We start from the raw sequence: 25,371 nt of genomic DNA, 5'->3' as shown, positions 1-25,371 counted from the left end.
GTTTTTGCGTCTTTTTAGTGGTTTTATTTTCATTGTGTCATTGTGTGTAGCGGCAGTGAATATGTTTAAATCGATATCCACTCGGACTCTCGAAATTGAATTTGAGATCTTATCAGACGAACCACTTAAAACTAAAGGACAATGAAAAAGCACAAGCAAGACACCTGCACAACGATTAGCCAATCATAGCGAAAGGGAAAATATTAAAGTATAAAAGGAGTTTAGTTTAGCGGCGTAGATTATTTGACAGACAAAAAATTATAAAAAAACTATTTATTTTTTATCAAACACATTATTAGACCCTAAGGTTGAAATAAAACCCGAAATTTTTAAAAAATTATTTTTTCGACATTTTTTATTAGACTAAATGTACGACAATCGAGGCCGCCATATTGTTTTTAAAATTCGACCTTTTTAAGGTTTGACATATTGCCCTTTTTAAGGCCAAGTTTGGCCTTTTTTACACTCTTTCATAAACTATGTTTTGGCTGCCATATTTTTTTGTAATATAAGAGCGTAAAAAAAGTCTATATTTGGTCTTAAAAAGGCCAATCTTTCAAACCTTAGAAATGCCAAATTTATAAAACAATACAGCAGTCTCGAATGTCGTACAAAAATGTCTAATAAAAAATGTTGAAAAAATAATAAAAATGAATTTTTTCTGGTTTTGTTGCAGTATTTGGTTCTAATGTGTTTTATATAAAAATAAATAGTTTTTATAAATTTTTGTTTTCAAATAATTTACGCCGCTAAACTACACACTTACCGAAGTTGTGTTTGAAGGCTATATCACTGCGGTTAGTAGGAAACACCGTGGACATGAGTTAGTATATAAAAGAATAATGATAATATGAGAAGTAATTTTCAATAATTTTCAATTATATTACGTTTATTTGCCAACACCGTGGTAGGTGTTGATGTCCCTAATTTTTTAGAGTAGTTTCTTTTCTTTAGGGGAGAAATTAAAAGAAACGTGTACAACTGTTTTGCGAGGCTTTCCTTTGTTATTATTTTTTTAATATGCTAACTCGTGTCAACAGTGTTTCCTACGAACCACATTGATATAGCCTTCAAACACAACTCCTTCCACACTACACACAATGTTTCGAACAAAGTACAACATACTTCTCAACATTCAAGTATGTTACAAAATCTCAGACAATCACAGCGAACAAACAGATCGCCATCGCCAAGCCAACAAAGCGCCATGCCTCCACATTGAAGTAAATCACACTTTTTCTGTCAACGGATCCGCTCAGTCTTTAACCAAGTCAGGATTTCCATTTAGAAAATAATACTTTCCTATATTCTCTATGAGAGAACGAAATTTTTCAACGAGTAACCAGATACAAGAGGTAACACTTCCTATATTTCGACATTAGACATCACATTTAGTCTCATTTTTTCTCGGAAACTACTGAAATACCTGAGAGTACCCTGTACCTCTACAAGGCCACCATTCGCCCATGTGGGCTGGTGCATCTACCACTGGCCTTTCCATATTGGATAGGGTCCAAAAAAGAGTTTTCCGTCTAATAGGTTTCACTTTGTCAACTAAGCTCCAACCCCTGTCCCATCGCCGCAATGTTGCATCTCTGTGCCTGTTTTACAAATATTATAAGGGAATGTGCTCCGATGAACTTATAGCACTTGTGCTTTCTCGACGTACATATCCCCGACAAACTCAACAAAATCTCACCCCTTTACTGCTAACGTCCCTAAATGTCAGAAAGCTTTCTATTCTAATAGTTTCTTCCCTCGAACAGCTAGACATTGGAATTCCCTTCCTGCTACCTGCTTCCTCGACTGTACTGACATGCAGAAGTTCAAATGTAACTTAAACTAACATCTTGATATTTTTTTTCCTAGGCATGGTTCCAAATAGTTGCCCCTTACGTCAAATTGGCGATATGCCTTGTTAGGGGTGAACATGATTAAAAAAAATGGATTTTGTTATTTTTTAATAAATCTGATATTTGTGAAGTTGATATTCCCATGAAACTCCCCCCTTGGGAAAAAGCCGGTTTAACCCGTGCAAGTGAATCCCATTTACTATTTATGTATCGATGATAACGTCCAGTTGTTTTCACTGGTAGTTAAGTGACAATGAGTCACCTCAAAATTCCATCACTTTGCATACTCTATGAGTCGATGTATTGTTATTATTATAACTCAGTATTTGCGAATTGTTTTACAAATAACGTCAAATGTTGTGAATTGCTGGGTGTCATTCGATTGCCAGATGCAATCGACCTCATTCTAAGTCCAACAGAAGCCATGGACAGAAAGGTAAGAGAAGAAGCGCACAAAATCTTTTTTTTTTCTTTCTTGCTTGTCGTTCAACATATTATTCATTTTTTCTTTTCCCGGCATTCCTTTATTTCGTTTTACCAAGGGACACACAGAGGGATCGATATCAACCTCTTTGGTCGATATGATAATCTCTGCTGTTGACAAATGTCAAAAAATAAAACTATTATCAATCTTATTTCTTAAAATTCTCCACTCTATAATAAAAACCAACGAGTATCTATCTATCTATCTATCTATCTATCTATCTATCTATCTATCTATCTACATAAAAGGAACTTTATGTATGTATGTATGTATGTATGTATGTATGTATGTATTATGTATGTATGTGTGTGGGGGGAGTCATTTCCGTCTGGATTCAGTTGGGCCGATGTTTTTTTAAATTTAACATGAAGGTACTTGACGTGTCTGAAAGTGTTTTTACGTAGATTTTGGATCAGAATACGCCAGATAACTATCGAAAATCAATAATCGAAAAAAAAAATCTGATTAAAGAAAGAAGTAAGATTTTGACCAAAGTTAACAGTTTTATATAACCCAACATCGCAAGTGCATTTGAGAAGTTTTATTACCGCACAAGCAGAAAGGCCAAGCCTATAAAACCAACTGTACATTCTTTTATAAAACAGTGGCACGTTTTAAATGAATGTTTCTTTTTAGAGCACAACTGAACCATGATACTTTATTTTTGCACGGTTAATTCATATAATTATGTTAAAATAATTCCATGAAATGATCAGTTGGTTCTTTGTTAAGACAGGGACGCGTTCGAAATTAATGATTCTGTTTAGCGCACAATTGAACAATGATACTTGATTTTGCAGTTTAAACTTTAAGTGAACCCATTATTTACAGATAACGTTATAAAACCAACAGTAGATTCTCTACAGTGCAATATAGCCTACAATGTATTGTAAAATAATTCACTGCGGGGAGACATGTGAAACTTCTTACCCGTACACTACGGAGAGCGTCTTAACTAGAGCAGGTAATCAGTCGCTTTGATTAAAAAAAATGACTGATTTCACCGATCTCGATGACAATAAAAGTATGGGAGGGTGGAACATTTGTTGATCCTCATTCAATCTCAAACAACGCCAGGTCTCCCTGCTAGTATATATATATATATATATATATATATATATATATATATATATATACTTATCTATATTTCTCTAGAGTGCATATATATAGTCATCCACATACAGTACTGTTTCGCTGTTTTACAGCTCACCAGTCCGGCTAGATAAGTAGCTACCTCAAGTCACGATCGAAACCCGATCGCCTAAATGACAGTCGGAGCTTCTAACTGTTGTGCTATACGGTTGCTGCTATGCGGGCAGTGATTTAACAATGTTTTGACATTGTCCAAATTACCTAAGCACAATTTGTTTACACAAAGCGCAACGCTTCATACACTAATAGTAAATTTTATATCAGTTCCCAAATGCTCGATGGGTCCATTCCAATATTTTCCCCCTATTCCGATACCATTACCCATTTCGTACTAAATTCCCGATTCCGATACAATCGCTGATTCCGATTCTTATTATTTATAAAACTCTAAAAACACATGTTAAATGTACAGATATTTTCTCAAGCGTATAAATACACTTGTGTGGGGGATGATCTATAGATTTTAGTTCTACTCGTAGTTTAAAATCAATAAATATTTATGATTGTATCATTACTACCAGTAATAGGAAATTTTGCTTTAAACAAAATCAAATAAAGACAATTACAAGAATCGTTTTTGGCATCGGGAAAAAAGCAAAATTTTTTTCGATTCCGATACCGATTCTTATAACCCCTAAAATTGTCATTTTTTCATATCCCGATTCCGATTCCTAGTCATTGTCCTAACACTAATATATATATATATATATATATATATATATATATATATATATATATATATATATATATATATATATAATTATGATTAGTTTTTTTGGAAAAAGAATTCCAGCAGAGTGCTCAATTAAAAGGAAAATCCAAATTTTAAGAGCGTACTTATATTTTGTGTACAGAAAGTTGTTAGTTGAGACAGGTCATTGGTACCGTCGGTTTCAAGCCCGATAATAAGGCCCGTTTAAGGTATCCTTATCAAGCTCTCTTCAGCCAATATTCGTCTATCTTATAACCGGAAGTGTGAAGTATATATACCTCGCGAATCCACGTTCAAATCTCGTTTTGTTTAATCCCCCCCCCCTTTTTTTTTTTTTTATATATATATATATATAAAGTTAAGGAACTTTATTGCATTATTAAGTCGATAAGGGTCACAGAAAGAGGAATAAGGGAGAAACCGCTTAAGGCCATGGCATTAAAAAAATAAAAAAGGTTCCAGAGCTTTAAAAATTTGGAGGAGAGAAAGCTAGCGTGAATCAAAATTAAAGCTAGCGTGAATCAAAATTAAAGCTAGCGTGAATCAAAATTAAAGTACTTTAATTTTGATTAATATAGCTTCAGTTTTCTTGGTAAATGTGTAGTTCAGCGGCGTAAATTATTTGACAGACAAAAAATTATTTGACAGACAAAAAAGAAATCTAGGCTGAAATAAATATAGAAAAAATTATTTTAATTATTTTTTTCATCATTTTTATTAGACTAAATGTACGATATTCGAGGCCGTCATATTGCTTTTTAAGGTGAAATTTGGCCTTTTTTGCGCTCTTTCATATATGGCGGCCCAAAACATGGCTCTATAAAAGAGCGTAAAAAGGCCAAATTTGTTCTTAAAAAGGCCAATCTGTCAAACCTTAGAAAGATCAAATTTTAAAAGCAATATGGCGGCCTTGAATCTCGTACATTTAGTTTAATTAAAAATGATGAAAAAATAATAAAAATGAATTTTTTTCTTGTTTTATTTCAACCTATAATGTGTTTTATATAAACTAATTTTTTTAAAGTAATTTTTTGTCTATCAAATTATTTATGCGCTAAGTTACACATGTGCCGTCTTTTTTTATTAAAATATTAATTTCGGCTTTGAATACTATTAAAGTGGAGTTATTTTTCGTCATTGATTTAAGCAGAAACGTAAGCTTACGTCTTTAATAAAATATATATTTTTGACGATTGTCTATCTATTTATGAAAGTAAAGACACTTCCGGACAACACCGGGCAGAGACATTAATATACATTTCCAACTGTACCATTAGATTCTTTGTTATTGGTGACACTTTCATCCTTTGTATGGCTTTAAATTGCAATTAGTATTGTGGTTCTACACTTTTGTTCAAAGTATTAAGAAATGCTTATTCAGGCTGCCACCATTTCTAAGTTCGCACAAACCGGAACGCTAGTACATGGCACAGTAGACAATATGGGTCAAATATCTCGTGTATGTTATTATTAATAGAGATTTTGTTTATATCAACAAACATTATTTATACTGCAAAACTGACAATTAATTTGCGATGAAAGAATTTGTCCACAAACTATGTGCATGAGCCGTGCTTAGAAAACATTCAACATTAAATAGCTCATTAGTAATACTAGCTGAAATACTTGTCAATGATGGGCTTCTCTACGTTTCTTGCTTTTTATAGACAAGTTGAGTACGAGGCGCCTTCAATAAGTTTCCAGACTTTTTTTTTGTACAGGCATTAGAAATTGTCATAGACTCTTGAAAATTCGGTATGCTATTGCTTTACATCTTATGAGATGACTGGCCAATTTTTATGATATCAGATTAACAGCTACATCAGGCATTAGAATACACCCTACTAAAGCCTGATTGTCACAGCTGGTGAATTTTAAAAATGTAATCTGGACGTGAAGACACTTTAGAAGAATGATATGCAATAAAATTCTGTGTTAAACTTTTAAAAAATGCCACAGAAACGTATGGAATACTTCAGACTGCTTTTGGGCCACCTTGCATGAATTGAGCATCAGTGACTGACATAAGAGATTCAAGGAAGGCAGTGAGTCTGTGAAGCATGATGAGAGGTGTGGGAGGAGTAAAGAAGTCAAAACACCGGAGTTAATTGCCCCCCTCCAATTCATAGATAAGGACTGTCAGTGTTTATAGAGACAATAAATGCACAGTTTGATGTCTGTGCGGGTATTGTACACATAATTATTCGAGAGCAACTAAAGATGTGAAAGATTTGCACAGAATTTGTCCCAAGGGTCCAGTCCACAACTACACCCTTGCTACAGACTATTTGACCAAGATGGGTATCAAGACTCACCCTTCCTACTGCCCAGACCTTGCTCCATGTGACTTTTGGTTATGCCCTAATCTCAAGTAAAATCTTAGAGGTTGTCATTATGAGACAATTGAAGAGACGAAAGAGGCTGTGACGAGGGTCATTGACATGGTAACACGAAGACTTCCATGGGGGCTTCCAGAAGTTGTTTGAACAGCACAACAAGTGCTTCGGAGGGAACTAGAGTTTCATGCGTATACTATCAGTAAAAGTGCCCATACGAAAAAGTCTAGAAACTTATCGTACATTTATTAAATATCTTAACAATTTTGTAAATCAACACTCTTAACTATTATAGATATACTACTTTTTTTCTCGCGATTATGTGTAGACACCCTGAAAAAGTTGACGGAGAAAAGAAAAAAACAAACACTCATTTTAGAATCTAGTGTGTGCGGATAAGTTTAGCAAATAAATTCAACGCAAAATAATCTTTTTCCGAGTCATTCTGGATTTTTAGCGTAGTTTAGCAAATATCTTTTTTAGATGTGTGTTTTTTTTGTGATGGGGGCGTGTGTGTTCAAGCTGAAAAGTTAGTTTAAAAAACGCTACGACGAACGCTAGTCCCAAGTTACAAGTTGCCCCTCCCTCAAAGCATCTTACTTCTAACATTAAGTCTACGTGACAAGGTTGTTCCTGTCAAGAAAAACTCTTAACGTTAAAACTAACCCTAAATCCAAATGACAAGCCACCCCACAAACTCCCTCAATTTGATCTAGATGCAAGTAACAACCCCTCTCTTTAAAACCATCACAGACTCCTAACAATAAACTTCAGTCCGAATAGCAAACCGCACTCGCAAAAATCTCTGAACTCTAACACTAGATCCAATCGGCAAGACTCCTAAAACAAAAACCCTCGTTAAAAAGTAGAAGCCCTCCCTCCAAAAAAAAAAAAAAAAAAAAAAAAATGTTCATTGTTCAAAATCGCTGGAATTTCCCGGAAGTGTAGTATCAATTTACGTTAAATATAAATGCAAAACTGATCCGCACTCTAAATTTCATAAAAATTGTTTTCTTTTTTTCTTTTCTCATTTTCGATGCAAATCTCGCTACGTTTTAGCAATGTAAACTTCAATATTCGAACGCATCTTATCGAACTCTGCAATTTGTATAAATTTTCGAACGGAACCCTTTATTTAATTCACAGGGTAATATGTTCCCGGTAAAACTTTTAAGTAATTCGTAATTGTATTCTTAGTATCGCCTGCACCGAAGAGTGAAGCTTCAACTTTCAAAAGACTGGGACTTAGAATTGAAATTTATAGCACTTTTATCCGTTGCGTCATGGATCTTTTATTTCAATCTGTTTTTATTTGTTTCGTTTGCTTACAAAGAGTTTTGGAAATACAATGATGTTTAATCTATTAGAAAAATGTTATAAATACTAAAACAACTTTTAAATTAAGAATCTAATATATAAAAAAATATATGCCTATATGTCTGTCTGTTTGTCTCCATAATTTCAAACTCTATTTCCTCCGAAACCAAAAGTCACAAAGCGGCGCTGGGGGCCTCAAATGATTGGATTTTTTACGGACCATTCTTGTATGGGTCTTTAGCCGGTTAAAATAGTTTTAAGGGGTCAAAAATGGGTCAAAAATTAAAAAATCGGTATGCATTTTGTACATTCATCTGAGTTTATTTTGAATTCTTAATCAGTTCATATGTGGGTCACGTTGGTACAGTGGTCACATCACCAGTTTTGAATGCTACAGTTTCGGTTTCGATTCTAGCTGATGGCACCCAAAAACTTTTTTTTAACTTTTGAAATCACGACTCTATCATTCAACCACGGTAGTGGTTGAATATATGCTTAAGTCCGAAATTGAATGAATCGAGACACATTCAAACCCCCACCACTAATTCCGTTCGCAACCAAATTTCAAACAGGTTATATAGTTGGATAGAAAACCTCATTAGCTACATTTTGAAAAAATAATTTCGAAAATTCGTTCAGTAGAAAAAAAGTTACAACAAAATATGTGGGTTCACAAACAGGAGAGTAAGTACATAAGTGACTAACGCTTTGTTTTTATTTTGCAGAACTTTTTTTGTATATAAATATTTTTTACTGGGGTTTTGCCAATATGACATGTTAGCGTAACGGATAGAGTACCGAGGGTTGGTGGAAAGATTTTAGGTTCAATCCCGTGTATCGTTTTTTTATAATTAAAAAACCGAACTTTTTTTTTAATAACTAATTTTTTTTTTAACTCTCCTTATGATTTTATAGCAAAAAATGGTGAATTTATCGATTAAAAATATTAGTGAATTCTATGATATACATATTCTTTGAATGAACTCAAATTTTTCGTTATCAGATTTGATGAAAAATGTAGTCCCATTTTGGCAATGCGTCTGACCAATGATGCTTTTGAACCCGCGACCAGCACGGCGATGTCATCAGCAGCAGCCTGGGCATAAATATTCCTATTTTGAAACTCCTTTAAAAGAGGATTCAGCATACAGTTCCATAGTAAAGGTGATAAAATCCCACTTTGGGGGTTTCATTTAACTACTTCCCTTTTAACAGTTGCCCTCAGTAGTTCTACTTGAACTGTTCTGTGCCTCACCATATACTCAATCCATCGGATGAGTACTGATGGCACATTGAGTTCTCGTAGCGACTTGAACATACTACTGAAGGGTATGTTGTCAAAAGCTCCAACGATATCTAAAAAGACACCGAGTGCCATCTTCTTTTTTGTTAGTTTACGCTCTATACAGATCACGAATTCATGAACCGCAGTCTCCGTAGAGACCCTGGCTCGGAACTACTGTGATTGAATGATAAATATTGCATAAATGTGTGTTTGAGAGCTAATTTTTTTTGACAATCATTAATAAATATTATAAATTTATATATTAATACAATAGCAATGCCTGGAAAAATCATGGATTATATGGAAAAATGCGCGCATGAAAAGTAATATTCTTAAGATTTTATTAAACCTGGAAAAGTAAAGGACAAGAAATTCAACCTGGAAAAGTAAAGAACAAGATATTCTAGTAAAGTAAAAAATAAGAATTTTTTAGACTTAAAATATTGCAGCTAAAAATAAAATTTGAATATTGATAAATATTTTATTTATTATTTGCATATGTTGTTGTTTATTGTTGAGTTAGAAAGAAGTAAATGATCCTAATTATGATATAATAAAATTATTAATTCCATCTACTAACAAACTAACTAATGAATTAATTTTATTCAAACAATTTTCACTACATAAATATATGCAAATAATATGGGGGAAATAAGTTCAATCCAGCGACTGACACCCTTTCTAACTCAACAATAAACAACAACATATGCAAATAATAAATAAAATATTTATAGTACAGAATGGTCTAATAAAAATTAATTAAATTTATTGTTATTTTATGTTTCAAATGTAATTCCCGCCCCTCATCACCACCACACAAAAAATTGTATTTGTCATGTTTTGCTCTCCCCACCCTCGATCGCCAAACTTAAAAAAAAATGCTAGAGATGACATGACTAGTTGAACGCTTTGTGGTCAAAAATGGGTGCTCATTTTACGTTAAATTTACATAGAAAAGTTATCCCCCACGCTAAAAAAAAGTACTTTCACCTAACAATTTTCTAAACAGAACAAACCCCAAAATATGACAAATTCATTTTTTTTTTGGGGGGGGGGTTACATTAGAAATATAAAATGACAAAAAATTCATTTAATTGTTTTTGAATTAATTTTTGGTAGATTTTTTTCCGATCGCACGGGCATTCGCTGCTATTTTTTTATTGAAACAAAAGTTGTAATGATTTACTTTTAATTATTTTTGGAGGGAGAGTCTTTTCAGTGCTCAATATCCGGAGAATAGTTTCTTCTCTTTGTAGCCCTTCTGCCGAAATATCTGGTGGAGAGGGTATCACATATTTCTGTTTTGGAGCGATTACATTTACATGTTTTCATCCGTTCTTTTATTTTTGTTGTGGGGGTATCCACGTTGCTCATCATGCAAATGATTAGTATACAGGCGTGTTTCAAACGGAACTTCATGTAAATCCAGGCAACGCTGGGTCCCCATGCTAGTATATATATATATATATATATATATATATATATATATATATATATATATATATATACTTACACAGGAAAAAATTTCATAGCAAGATTCACTCCCGAATTAAACAGAGCTTAATATCAACGCGTAAACAAATGAAATGCAAAACACACCCGTATGCATGTTCATACACATGTACAACCCACACCTAAATCAGAACCGATGCATTAGAAAACACACACACACACGCGCACACACACACATACACACACATACATACACACAGGCACAGCACCCCTACCTCTAGTATAACAGATTAAACAATACCAACTTACTTCGAAACCTACAACACTAAAATATACCTAGAACAACAGTGTAGTGTCTGTTTAACACTGCGCCCATCCCTCCTATCCCCAGTCAGTGGAGGAGAAACCCTTCATGACAGATAATGCTCATTCTTATACTTGTGCCTTTCCAGGTGTCCCCTCCCTTCTGGGGAGCGAGATCTTCCCCACACTAAAAAGCGATCATGGATCTGGCCCTACCCACATGGGGAGACAAACAAAAATCCCCTATGTCTATTTATAAATAAGCCTTTTTATTTAAACAAACATAATATTATGAATGCACATCCGACTAAGATTAACACGAAATCACATTAGAAAGAAACTAAAATCAAAAAATCCAAAAAAATCAAAATCACAATTAAATGAAAACATCTTTACTGATTACCCCCGTTTCAGAGAAATTGCCACCACCACAAAACACATTACAAACGAACCTGTATCACATACATATACATTCTACAAGCCAATACAAGGAAACACACACACACACACACACACACACACACACACACACACACACACACACACACACACACACACTTAACCAAGTACCAACGCGATCCTCACTTCCACCCAAGTAATAATGAAATAAATAAAAATAAAAACAAAAAATAAATAAAAAATAGGAAAAGGAGAAGAGAGAATGGACAGCAAAGATAGGAATGATCATAGTCTGACCCCAATAAGAAGGGTAGGAGTGGAACACACCCATGAAGATATTTGGTGTTATTTACAGATATTTCATCCGCTCTAGAAACATGTAACCAAAATCGACTGCGAAAATGCGTCTATACATTCTGAACACATTTTAAATATATTTTAATTATTTTACACTTGGAATAATTTCTGAGGAGGACGCTACACAGAACGTCTGAAACGCGTAAAAATCTATCTCAATGATTTCACAACATTATTACAATGATCTAAATATGATACCTTTTTATATGAAAAATCAAAACACGGAATAATAAAATAATGTTAAAAATACATAGCGATTGTTGGTGACCTTTCTTATTTAAATATATATATATATATATATATATATATATATATATATATATATATGTTAAATCGACTTTATTAAAAAAATATTATAGGGTCTTTTTAAGGAATAGCAATTTTAAATCGACTTTATTGAACCTATAAAGCACCTGTAATATTTTTAATAAAGTCGATTTATAATTGTTGTTCCTTAAACACACACACATATTATCGTTGGGACGATTAATCAGAATCGGAATCGGGAATCAATTATATATAATCGAGATAAGACACTGGTTAGAAATCAGATGAAAGTTCCTGATAGATATTACTTGGTGTATTACTTTCAGAGTCATCCTAGCCAAAAAGGAGAAGCTCAATATTTAAGTATAGAGCAATATATAACTTTAGTGGTTATATTTAAATTCTGAAAAAAAATATATTCGAATTAAGAATTTATTGTTTGAAAAAAGGAATATATAGAAGGGGTTATGTTGATTTCCTTAATCCATGGATTTTCAATAAAGGCTCACATCATCAGAGGAAATGAAATGCGGTTAGCAAAATGTTCAACTGTGAATGGACGCTTATTTTGCTTTTCAGCTTTTGTCAAACAATAAATTCTTAATTCGAATATATGTGTCTATATGTTTTTTTTTTTTTCAGAATTTAAATATAACCACTAAACTATATATATCGTAATTGTTTCGCCTGGATTCAAGAAGCTGTGGTGGATGAGACCGGCCGCAGACCTCCAAACAGTCACCATAACCTTTTTTTGGTGCAATTTTGGCTTCGGGAAGTGTTGTGAAGCTTCTCCGGCATCCAACCACTGTGCTGAACGTCACCGATTGTCGTAGAGGATCCACTTCTCATCCAACGTCACAATCCGTTCGAGAAATGGGTCGTTTTTATTGCTCAGAAGGAACGTAAAAGACACCTCAGACGACGATTTTTTTAATTATCGTTCAATTCATGCGGCACCTATTTATCCAACTTTTTTACTTTCCTATTTGCTTTAAATGGCCAATGACTATTGAGTGGTCGACCACAAGTTCAGCAGCAGCTTCTTGTGTGTTTGTTTGAGGATTGGCTTCAATTAAGAATTTCAGATGTTTAGTATCAACCGAAGTCGGCCGGTCGCGACCGACTTCATTTTCAAGGCTCTCGTCATCATTACGAAATTTTTTGAACCACCGTTGTACAACACATTCGTTAGTAGTTCCTGGGCCAAACGCATCATCACGAGCTTAAAAAAAATATTGCAGCGCTAAGAATTTGTTTTTAAATTCAGTTTATCTATATATATAAAAATGTAACTTTTGGTTCGTTCGCAATTAATAGTCTAAAAAACACTGGACGGATGGCTTCCATGTTTTGGTATAATATGTTTACTATATCCATGTGTGTTTTTATATATTTCTTTTCAATTATAACATTATACTTAATTTTTCTATGATAAACAGGTGGTTTTCTTTGTACCGATAGGCCATTTTTTTTTTATTTAGGGACAATTATTTATTACCGCTTCCTGTCACGTGACCAGTGTTTCCAATTTATCGGTTTTCCTGCTAAATCTGGAGATTACGTTTGCAATCTAGCGAGGAATTCTAGAAAATCTGGAGATATTTGGCACCCACACACCTGCAATTTTAGATTAAAAAAATAAAGAAAAGCGCTTGAAAATACTTTAAAACATAAAATAAATTCATTCATGTAAATAAAAGAAAGTAGCATTTATTTATTGCCTTTGGTAACAATTATTTATTGATTATTTGTTTTGTTTTTCACCTTTTTTTCGGCTAACCATTCTTAAATCTCGCTATAAAATCGATTTTTCCAAGTACATTTTAGGTGGGGAGGGCATTCCAACCTCCGAAGTTTAGTTTGAAATACGATCTAAGCAATCCCGCTTAATTTAGAAGTATTTAGTCGAAAATTGTAAAAAGCAAGAAACAACAGCAAAAAAAACTTATACCAATACAGTAGAATTTAATTATCTACCAACCTAAAATACTTTTAACATGCTAAAACAAAGTTTTTTTTTGTTTTTTTATTTTTCTAATTTCAGAATATGTTGCACCATTATTGTGATGTTTAATTTGCAGTATATTTCAATTTAACTTTTATTATGAAAATTTTAAGTTTATAATTTGTTTCTTGCAAAAAAAGAAAATACTCTCTCTGAAAAAACATGTAATCCTTCTGGGGAGCTAACCGCTTCAATATAATTCCAGAAACATAGTGAGAAAACACGGAACATTTTATATATTGAATATACTATATTTATAATTTTTTTATTGTAGGAAGTTAAAATATGGAGTTTTTTTCGGGGGGGGGGAATTAGCGATTTTTGAAAATTTCAGATGATAAAAGTTAAAAATCTAGCGATTTTCTGGACATTTCTTTCTCCTGATCTCGCAGGCTTTTTTAAATCTCAGAAAAGGATATTTTAGTCTCACAGGCTAAATGTAAACAGAATATGTTTACAATATCGGTAAATTTTCAATGGGTTTAATCACATGATTATTGATAATGTAATCATGTGATTGAAATTTGATTTAAATTAACTACACGTGATCGTTTTCCTATCAAATATTCATCGAAAAATGGTAGCTACAGACAAAATGAATGCCGACGCTCAAAGTGTATAAACATTTTGACTCCCCCACCCCCTTTACTTAAAAATTCACTAAAAATCAGGAAATTAACCAATTTTAATGAAAATTTCAGTATTTATCAAATAATGATCGCAGAATATAATGAACTAATTATGTTTTTACTTAACTCTTAGTGAAAATGTTTTATTTTGTTTAAGCAAAAAATACCTTTACTAAAGTTATGGTTTTCAGTAGTAAATAAAAAACGTGAGAATTTATTTTTGCTTTTTTTATTTAAATAAAGCATCGTAATTTGTAACAATAAAAAATAATTTTTACAAGAACATTCCGAAAAAAGCCCCTAAAGTCCGTATTAATGAATTCGATATAACTCAAAGAAAAATGAATTTCTCGCATACTATACAGAAAATTAAAGATTCAATTAGATTCCTATTTCAGTCACCTAAATTATTTAGGGTGAAATGAGTTTAGGAATTTATAGCCAACCCTAAATATTATTTTTTTTGCTTAAAAATATAGCATTAATACAGTAAGTTAGGTAAAATTGGCATAGCATGCTCTGCTTTACGGTTGTTGTAAAAATGGAACCGAAATTTGAATTTTGTTCCCTTTTAAATTCGGTACATTTTTAAATTACGTCCAACTCATCGTTCATATTCAACATGTCAACTTTTATAGCTTTACGGGTATGCTGGCAAGGTTAGGGGTGTCTATTCCGAAAGCCGTTCTAACATGGGTAGATTGGTATGTGTGTCAGAAATTTCGTGAAAAATAGTGAATAATTCCACCCCGTTTTTCCAAGCTTATAACTCCTCAAAAAATGTAACTCAAGCCCTAATTTTTTTCAATTAAAGGAGCAAGGAGCAAGGTTTCATTAAATAAATAAAAAAAAACAACGTGTTTGTTTTTTTAAAGATTTTAAACTTCGGACTTCACAGTTAAATTTCTAAAAACACTACTTTTTTTAAAAATTTGAATATATTATTTATTGACCTTTTCTCTTCAATTTGTGATATATAAAACTTTGGTGAGTAAATTAATTATTTACTTTTTACAGACACTTGAAAATGGGGGTGGGCGTGAATTAAAAACAAACGTTTGTCTAAAATATTATATTCGGTTTATTGGAAAGAGTATAGAATTTCATATTGATCCTGAAAATATCGTAAAAATAGAATCAATAGAAAATTTTTTATAGATTTTTAAATGTTAAAAATTGAAAAATATTGAGTTCGTAAAATTCATTACTGTTTTTTAAAAAATAAAAAAATATTTCTATTACTTTTAAAACAATTTTATTAGTTTATTTTGGAAGTATAATCCATAAAGAAAATAAACAACCCACTTTTAAAAGAGAAATTACGAGTCTTTTTATATTTTATTCGCAGTTTCGTGATAGGGGTGTCAAAAATTCCTACAAAAATTCTGATACATCTACTAGATTGGAGTGTTTATTCGTTGTAAACGTACCCGCCAACCTATAAATGTTGACATTTCCAATGTGAATGGTAAGCTGGACTTATGTAAAAAAAATAACAAAAAGATACACCAAACTGACTTTTTCGTTTAAAAATGGAATTATTTCCCTTTCGTTATTAACTTTTTTTTTTCTTTTTTTTAATATTTTGTGTTTTATATACATAAAGTACAATTGTTGAATGTTACTGTTTTGATTATATTCGTTTGGGGGGCACAATTAAAAAATTAAGAAAGATTAAAACGAAACGAAATTTAAGTTTCCGTTCCATTTTTGCAACAACCGTAAAACAGCGCATATACAGCAAGTTTTATCGTAATTTATAAGCATAATGTTGAAACACTAAATCTGCATAATTAATGATGGAAGTATTTTTCTGTTTATTTTCTGAACATCTGTTAAAAAAATAATTTGTACATTCTCTTGAAAAAAAGAATCAAACTTTTCTCTACATTCACATAACTATTTACAGTGTTCATGTAATGCATTCATCTGTTCTTTTCATAATAAAAATTCCGTTTTCAAAGAGAAACGTTTACTGCCAAATTTCTTTAAAAAAAAAGTGCAAGTTTTCCTGAAAAAAAAAAAAAACTTTCACCTAACAATTTATGGTAAAAAATTAATCTTTTTTTTGGGGAAAAAAGCAACAACTTTTATTGATTAAAAAAATTGCAAAAAATAATAAAAGTAAATGAACGAACAAAATGCAATTTTTCTTGAGGAATGTGTTCCATTTTAACAAACTGAGCCACAGCAACGCGTGGCCGGGTACAGCTAGTATATATATATATATATATATATATATATATATATATATATATATATATATATATATACACACACAGTATTCATTTAAAAAGCTATATGTTCCACATGTAGACCTTTACTTTTAAAAAATGCCCTTAATGTGCAATTATTTTTATTGATTATTTCCATTTTTTTATTTTCAGATCGGAATAATCCTGTCCCTCACTCTTATGATGGTTACAGTTAGTATTTCAGCTGTCACGGGTGCACATCTACGCTTGAACGATCGTTGGGATGATTTTAAGAAAACATTCAACAAAATCTATGATGGAAATGAAACTGAAGAAAAAAAGTTTGTCGCTTTAGTCGCCTTTCAGTATTTTCTTTCTTTCTTTCGCCTCTCTCTCTCTCTCTCTCTATCTCTCTCTCATTCTAAATATTCTAATCGGCTTCTATATATCTATCAAAAATGTTTTCAGATTTATGAAGAAACTTGATTTCAGCAAATCAACTGGGCTTGACAACATTCTAATAATAGTATAGTTCGAAAATAATGCACGTTTCAAGAAATGTAATCTTCTATAATATAAATCTTACCTGCCTGTTTAAATGTATGTATGTATGTATGTATGTATGTATGTATGTATGTATGTATGTATGTATGTATGTGGGCCTAAAACTTTCGACAGACGCGACGGATTTTCACGAGATCGGTATCGTTTTGAAGATCAACCCTTCGGCCAATAAATATCCCAGATTGTCAAAAAACATTAATTCCTTCACACTCAACCAGGCACTTTTCTACAGGGAATGGTAGCAAAAAGTCGTTCCTTCATAATAATTTAGCCATACACGCATGCGCAAAAATGTTCTTTCTTGAATTAGTTTAAATAAAAAAGGCCTATTTTGCTCACGCGTTATAGTCGTTATAGTAGCAACGTCGTTATCTTAAGATTGCACGTTCGAGCCGAGGTGTCAGATATATATATATATATATATATATATATATATATTTTTTTTTTTTTAATTTTTATATTGAAACACGGTTATTTATCTCATTTTTTTCATTCGTTTTTTTTTATTTTTCCATCACGTCTGCTGTTTTTTTTTATATATATATATATATATATGTTTGCTTCCCCACGAAAGCAAATTAGACACGAGGTCGTTTTTAATGTGAGGTTAAACCAGCTCCCCTAAAACAAGGGCAAAAGGAGGAACAAAAAAATAGTAATTGTCTCAGTATGAAGGGTTTCCCCTACATTGACCAAGGACCAATTAACTTATGTGCAGCATATGCAGAACAGATAGTATTTATTTGCTCCCCCACCGAGCAAATTAGGCACAAGGCCGATTTTTAATGTGAGGAGTGAAGGGAGGGGGAAGGGAAAAAGGGGACCAGCTCCCAAGAGGTGGGAAATGGGAGCTGGTTAATGGTCAGGCATGTGGGGTTGCCCCCACATCTGGTCTTTGCTAGTCATAGCTTGCAGTATCTGCCGGAACAGATGGTATTTATTTGCTCCCCCACCGAGCAAATTAGGCACAAGGCCAATTTTTAATGTGAGGAGTGAAGGGAGGGGGAAGGGAAAAAGGGGACCAGCTCCCGAGAGGTGGGAAATGGGAGCTGGTTAATGGTCAGGCATGTGGGGCTGCCCCCACATCTGGTCTTTGCTAGTCATAGCTTGCAGTATCTGCCGGAACAGATGGTATTTATTTGCTCCCCCACCGAGCAAATTAGGCACAAGGCCGATTTTTAAAGTGAGGAGTGAAGGGGAAATGGGGACCAACTCCCCGGGGAGTAGGGGAGCTGGATAGTGACAATTGGTATGAAGGGTTGCCCCTACATTGACCAAGGTCTTATATGTGGAGTTGCCCCCACATATGGTCTTTGCTTGCAGTATCTGCCGGAACAGATGGTATTTATTTGCTCCCCCACCGAGCAAATTAGGCACAAGGCCAATTTTTAATGTGAGGAGTGAAGGGAGGGGGAAGGGAAAAAGGGGACCAGCTCCCGAGAGGTGGGAAATGGGAGCTGGTTAAAGGTCAGGCATGTGGGGTTGCCCCCACATCTGGTCTTTGCTAGTCATAGCTAGTCATAGTTTGCAGTATCTGCCGGAACAGATACTACACTTTGATCCCGGCCCGAAGGCCAAGAACACTATATATATATAAATTTGTAGCATTCGTGTGTGTATGTGTGTGTGTGATGTGTGTGTGCGCGCACGCGCGTGCGTGTGTGCGTGTACAACTTTCCTAAAGCCTACACTGGATCGATCATGACAAAACCTGGCATGGTGATGGTCCCCCACCTAGAGACCGTGCACACCATTTTTCCCGGTTGAGGTCAAAGGTCAATGTCATAGCATATGTATATATGCTCTCCTACAGTCTGCACTACTGGACGATCATGACCAAACCTGGTTGTGCGCACCATTTTCCAAGGTCAAGATCAAAGGTTAAGATCATATTTAGTGCGGCTTTTTGACATTCACTTACTGCAAGGTGCCCGCAAAGCGGGTACCTGAGCGTACAGCAAAGTTTCGCGCGAAGCACGAGTGTCTTTGTTAGTATATATATATATATATATATATATATATATATATATATATATATATATATATATATATATCCGATTTTGATCAAAGTTAACACTTTTATAGAGCCTAACATCAAAAGTGAATTTGAGAAGTTTGATCACCGTCCAAGCAGAAGCGCTCAGCGTATGAGATCAACAGTAGGTGTTTTGATAACACAGAGGCGCGTTCGAAATACACGTTTCTATTTAGAGTACAGTTGAACCATGATACTTGACTTTAATTCAAGTCATTATATACAAATACTTTTATAAAATCAACAGTAGATTTTTAACGCGCAACGTAGAGTACAATGTATTGTAGACTAAGTCACTGCGTGGAGTCATGTGAAGCAGTAGGTTCCCGACTAGAGCAGGCAATCAATCGATTTGATTGAAAATTAGGCGATTTCATCGATTTCAACAACAATAACATTATTGGAAGCATAGAGCATTCGTTAATTCCCATTCAATCCCGGGCAACGTCGGGTCTCCCTGCTAGTATATACTAAACGGCATATTTTCGAATGGAGACCCTAACAGACAAAGGCATTTCTTTTGCGAATACATGATAACAAACTCATCACATTTCGCCTTCTTTTGCCTTCTTAAATCTGAATGAATTAGTCTTAGTATTTCTTTTTTTAATTTCTTTTCTTTCTACACTTACGAAAACTCTCCACGAGAGAAGTACGGTTAAAATAAATATTTCGCTGAAACATATGACATCGCAAAATAAAAGATACTAGCTGGCCGCCTGGCGTTGCCGGTCGTACAATACGCTGCAATATGATATGTTAATTTATGCAGATTGCGTACGTATTATTATAGAATCAATCCTCTATTGATTATTGTATATTGCGACGAATAATTTGCCCGGTTGACTAATTCGCATAAAATGAATAAATAAATAAATAAATAAAATAAAAAAGTAATGATAATGTTGTTCATAAAATTCAGTCCGTGTTTGTTTACATTAACACGTCAGCTGATATTTGGGTTTGTCAATGAATGCCTTGAAATGTTACTTCTGGTTAATATTTAGTTTTAAAATATGCAAACGAAAAAATGATTTGTAGCGATTTTAAATGGTACGTCTTCTTTTATCGTAAATTGAAATCGTCAAGAGAAAAAATTAAAATAAAATGACGACGTACACCCGGGCTTAAACAGGGACCATTCGATTTGTAGTCGAATACTTTACCACTGATCTCTATATCCAGATGACAATAGCTCTATTTTTTTTTCTTTTTTAGAATAAATCATTTCCGAGAATCTCCCTTGATTTGTTGAGAATCATATCCCTTGGTCGGTGTAACGTAAAATACTATCCTGTAAAAATTCTTTGCTCTAAAAATCTCCATCTATAAAAAAAGTAAGCCTATTTTTAAGATCGGATTTTTTCGATGTTCGTTACTTATCGAATGAATTTCTGTACAAAACATATCTACGAACACTGCCAGACATGTGAATTACCTTTGTGTGAAATTTGCAAAAGATAGGTTCAGCCGTTTCGATACCCACGAGGAAGGAACACACACACACACACACACACACACACACACACACACACACACACACACACACACACACAAAGTGACTTTTATATAATAGTAGAGATAGAGATGAAATAAAAATAAATAAAACAAAACAAGAAAAAAGAAAAAAAAAGAAAAAAATACAAAGAAAAGCATGAATAAATGCGTAAAAGATAAATGAAAGATAAAAGAATAAACCAGATATAAAATAAAATTACAAACAACAAACAACAAACAACAAACTAAAAACAAACAAAATATTTTGAAATGAAGACTACTAAAACGATGACAATAACGGACAAAACATAAGAAAAACGTAAACTAATACAGAAGATAAAAATTTAGAAAAGATAACAAATATAACTGAAAAAAAAAATGTAGCCAAGAACAAATAACCTACTGTTGATTTTATCAAATTATTTTTTATATATAATGGCCTGAATTAAAGTTTAAAATGCAAATATCAAGTATCATGCTTCGATTGTGCTCTTAACAGAAACATTCATTTCGAACGCACCCCTGTCATATCAAAGAACCTCATCATTTCAATGTGTCTATATTGCATGGTTACCCACGCCAATTAATACATAACATGTATAATCTAACATGGATTAAGGAAAATGAATCATACCGATAGGCCCAAAACATAGTTTCAGTGGACATGGAAAATATATTTCATTTAAACTTCGAAAGTAATCTCTAATAAAGGAAAAGTCTGTTTGAATCTAACTGCAAATCAGATCTTGTTACACTGAATCACGTGATCTTATTGCCAGTCAGTTGAGCGGGCCCTTGATGTGGATCAGCAGCCAGTCAGTCAGCATTCATGTCCATTGATCATCTGATGACTTCAACTTGTTGATCAAATCGCCGCCTCAGCAGAGCTACAGGGTGGAACGATAAACTTGTCGTCCCAAAGAAAAAAAAACCACTACAACTTTATTTTAAAACTTTTATTGAAAAAAAAACCCAAACAATTCAGCTAAATTGATTATGTAGTAGAGCTGACATCTATTTAATGTAACCGCCTTCAACCTCAATCATCGTCTCGATACGGTCCGGAAATAAGGGCATGCCTTTTCCACAAGTGTTGGCGATCACGCTGGCTTTGATGTTGTGGGAGGTTATGTTGGTGATGTTCTCGACGTATGACAAAACGAAATAGTCCAGCGGATTCAGGTCAGGGGAGGAGAGGGGCCAGTGAGAGAAGGGTACAAAGTCGTAGCACCTGTTCTGAAGCCAAACCTGGGTCTCTTTGGACTTGTGAGTCAGCGCCGAGTCCTGCTGTTAGATCCAGGGTCTGCCAACGGCCACCTGATTGCACCAGGGGATCACCACGTTCAGCACACCCAGGTACACATTGGTGTTGGATTTCAAGCCGATTTCGAAAATGTCAGGTGGCATGATATGCCCTCACTAACAGCCATACCATAGACCATAACAGTTACCGGAAACTTTGTTTTTATCTTCTTGGGCATTTTGAGGGTGCTGGCAATGGTCCTGTTTTCATAACTTGGATCAGTAGAGAGCATGAGTTGTGCAGTGGCGCATTTCCGATCTGCCTCGTTTAATATTGTGTCACTTTCAGACATGATAGAAGGCTCCTATCACTTTTTTGATTTGTACACAACTGACCAACTAGTAGATGGTCTGCAAAAAAAAAAGAAAAAAAAAGAAAACCGATTTTCATCAAAAGGAAATGGAATCATGTCGTCTTTTCTAGGGCGACAATTTTATCGTTATCTTTTATTTGCTGACATTACTAGTCCATTGAACATCTATCAATTGGTTGCTGGGTGAAAGCTAGCTTCTAATGGTTGGTTGTGGTAGGTCTCGAACTCATAAACCATGACTGACAGCACGCTGTTGTTTAACAGGTTGCCCCCGATATCCGTCACTCATTTTGCTGTTGGTCATTCCCAAAATAGGAGCGCAACCGACCCAGCCACTACTTTTTCTGCGTCCACTCACGGCTATTCCTGTTCTTAGTGACCAGATCCTGGCCGAGGTAGATCAAACTGACGACCTGCTTGTTCGAATATAAACTGATGGCGAATACATCGTTGGCGATTTGGGTTTTGCGCATCTATTTGGCCTTAAAAATCTTTAACACTGCCTGTCCGGTCGTGACGAAGTGCTATTACACAGCTGATCTGTGACCGATCAACACGATGTCATTCGATTATAATGTATCACTTAATCGTGGAAACAAGACACAACCATATTTAAAAATGGCCTCTCGCGGTCTTTTAAGCAGTGATAGTAATCTTATTTATTAAATTACCTTGCACATACTTCTTGTAAAAGTCATTAAACATAATAGATTTAAGATGTTTTGAAATTGTGTCAAGCGGCATTCTGTAGAATTGCCCTAAATTAATGGCAACCAAATGCAGTACATTCTATACGAGCCATCTAATAACTGGAAAGAATGCTGAACTTAATGTGCTGCCCAAAACATTGACATTGCGGTCATAAAAAACAACAACATTGATTGTGTAATGTACAAAAGTTTTAAAAGATAATCGATTCTATTTTAGGGGGTAAAATTGAGTTTTGCTTGTCTGTATACCATTACCAATTTTATTTACTGAAATTAATCTATTATATCTATAAAAGTGAAAACTTATGTGTGTGAGGATACTTCTCAACTTCTCAACGAAATTTTGATCTACAGACTTAAAATTTAGTATATAGGATATTCAGACTCGTGGAAAATTTTAATCGGTTTTGATCCTGAAAAAAGGTTGCTAAAAGGTGAAAATCGAAACATTTGTATGTGGGGGGGGGGGTAATCAGATCTTTATCTCTTGGTCAACTGTTTCACAAATGCACATGCGTGAATCGTTCATATGACAGATTACTTATGTTAAGAATAAGTAGGCATGAAAACACATTTTAAAGATCATGTCAAGATAGCCTAATGGTTATCGTACTTGAATCACTGTCTATGTATTGATTTTGATCTCAGTTCGAGTATGTTTTTATTTCTAAAGAGTGAACTGTTTAGAAAAAAAAAACATAATAGTCGCATTCACATATCTCAGTTTCTCTTTGTTTTTGTTTTTTTTACTTCATTTTTTAAGGTCCTGGATATGACCATAAACTATATCCGATGGTAAGGCCCCAGCTTGCGGTCTTTGGGGAGTGTGGAGCCACCCTTTAATTGCCGTTGCTCCCAGGTCCACTCTGACCCGGAGTGGTAGTACCTGTTAGGGTCCCAACTATGGGTTAAATAGAAACCGATTTGAAAAAAACAAAAAAACAAAAAAACAAACAAATATATTCTTTTAAAAATGACGTGAAACGGGTTGATATGCCGTAAAACAAAAACAACCAACCATTCATTTTTTTTAAAGGCAACGCTACCTGCTAGTAATAAAAAAATGTCAACGTTCTGTAAAGCTAACATGCATGTTAGATGCTGCGTTGTATGGTGTTTAGCTGTTAGGTTTTACGACACGTTAACTGCAACTGGGTAATTTTATGTCTTAACCCTAACCTTAACCCAATGTAGTACATATGTTTTTATGCGATAGGTTTGCAGATCCATTTATTTTGCAGGCGTATATTTAATAAACAAATAGTATGTAAAATATAGTTCCCATTTAAACTATAGATGAGGAACTAAAGCTCAGTGCCATTACTGGCTCTCAGATTGGACCTGGGAGTAGTTGTAATTAAGTGACAACTTTACACTGCCCCCAAACCTCCCCGAACTGGGGCCTTATCACTTGAGTAGTTAATCGTCTTAACCATATGCTTTATTGTTTTAGAATATTTTTGTTTCTTAGAGTGTCCAAAGTTTTAAGACGCTCCAATGCGGTGGGGGAATAAACATTGGTTGGTGCAAAAATAATATCGTTTTTGACGTTCAATTTCAAAAGATCATAAAACCTTTCATAATAAACTTTATTAATCGAAATAAGAAGCATTAGAATCGACACATTTTTGCCAACAAAAAACAAGTTTATTTATATTATTAGCATAGAAATCCGGAGTTCTAAAAGCGATGAAGTCACTGAAGGCCGATTCGGCATCATCTCGGCTTTTGAAGGATTTTTCGCGCAGGAAATTGTCGAGATGCTTGAAAAAGTGATAATCAGTGGGCGAGAGGTCCGGTGAATATGGTGGATGAGACAAAGTCTCGAAGCCCAATTCGTTCAGCTTCTGCAGGGTCAGTTGAGCAACATGCGGGGGAGCGTTGTTATGGAGGATAATTGGTCCTTTCATATTTACCAATCTCGGGCACATATGTTAGAACTTCTGGTGCATTTCGTCAATTTGTCAGCAGTACGTAATCGTTTCGCCCGGATTCAAGAAGCCATGATAGATGAGACCGGCTGCAGACCACCTAACAGTCATCATAACCATTTTGGTGCAATTTCGGCTTCGGGGAGTGTTGTAGAGCTTCTCCGGCATCCAACCACTGTGCTGAACGTAACCAATAGTCGTAGAGGATTCACTTCTCATCCAACGTCACAATCCGCTCAAGAAATGAATCGTTTTTGTTGCGCAGAAGG

The 25,371-nt window shown here is 34.2% G+C and overlaps 1 protein-coding gene across 2 annotated transcripts in view; it reads left to right on the top strand.

Annotated features, from left to right (window-relative positions):
- Nucleotides 1-2,091: 2,091 nt before the first annotated feature.
- LOC145280091 (cathepsin L-like peptidase) overlaps nucleotides 2,092-25,371 on the top strand; it is a 66,172-nt gene continuing 42,892 nt past the window's right edge. Inside the window, exons 1-2 of one of the 2 annotated variants that reach the window (XM_080131815.1) lie at nucleotides 2,092-2,289; nucleotides 16,942-17,090. In XM_080131815.1, coding sequence (XP_079987941.1) covers nucleotides 2,107-2,289; nucleotides 16,942-17,090 — 332 coding nt within the window. In that variant the 5' untranslated portion in view covers nucleotides 2,092-2,106. Of the gene's footprint in view, nucleotides 2,290-8,867; nucleotides 9,019-16,941; nucleotides 17,091-25,371 lie in introns of those variants that run through there. The other variant, XM_080131816.1, reaches the window with a different exon arrangement.

Source organism: Euprymna scolopes, chromosome 7, assembly GCF_053919585.1.
Source record: "Euprymna scolopes isolate OS-2025 chromosome 7, ASM5391958v1, whole genome shotgun sequence".
Taxonomy (NCBI): domain Eukaryota; kingdom Metazoa; phylum Mollusca; class Cephalopoda; order Sepiida; family Sepiolidae; genus Euprymna; species Euprymna scolopes.
Note: the sequence above shows the minus strand (reverse complement) of the source record. Positions and strands in the feature narration are given on the sequence as shown.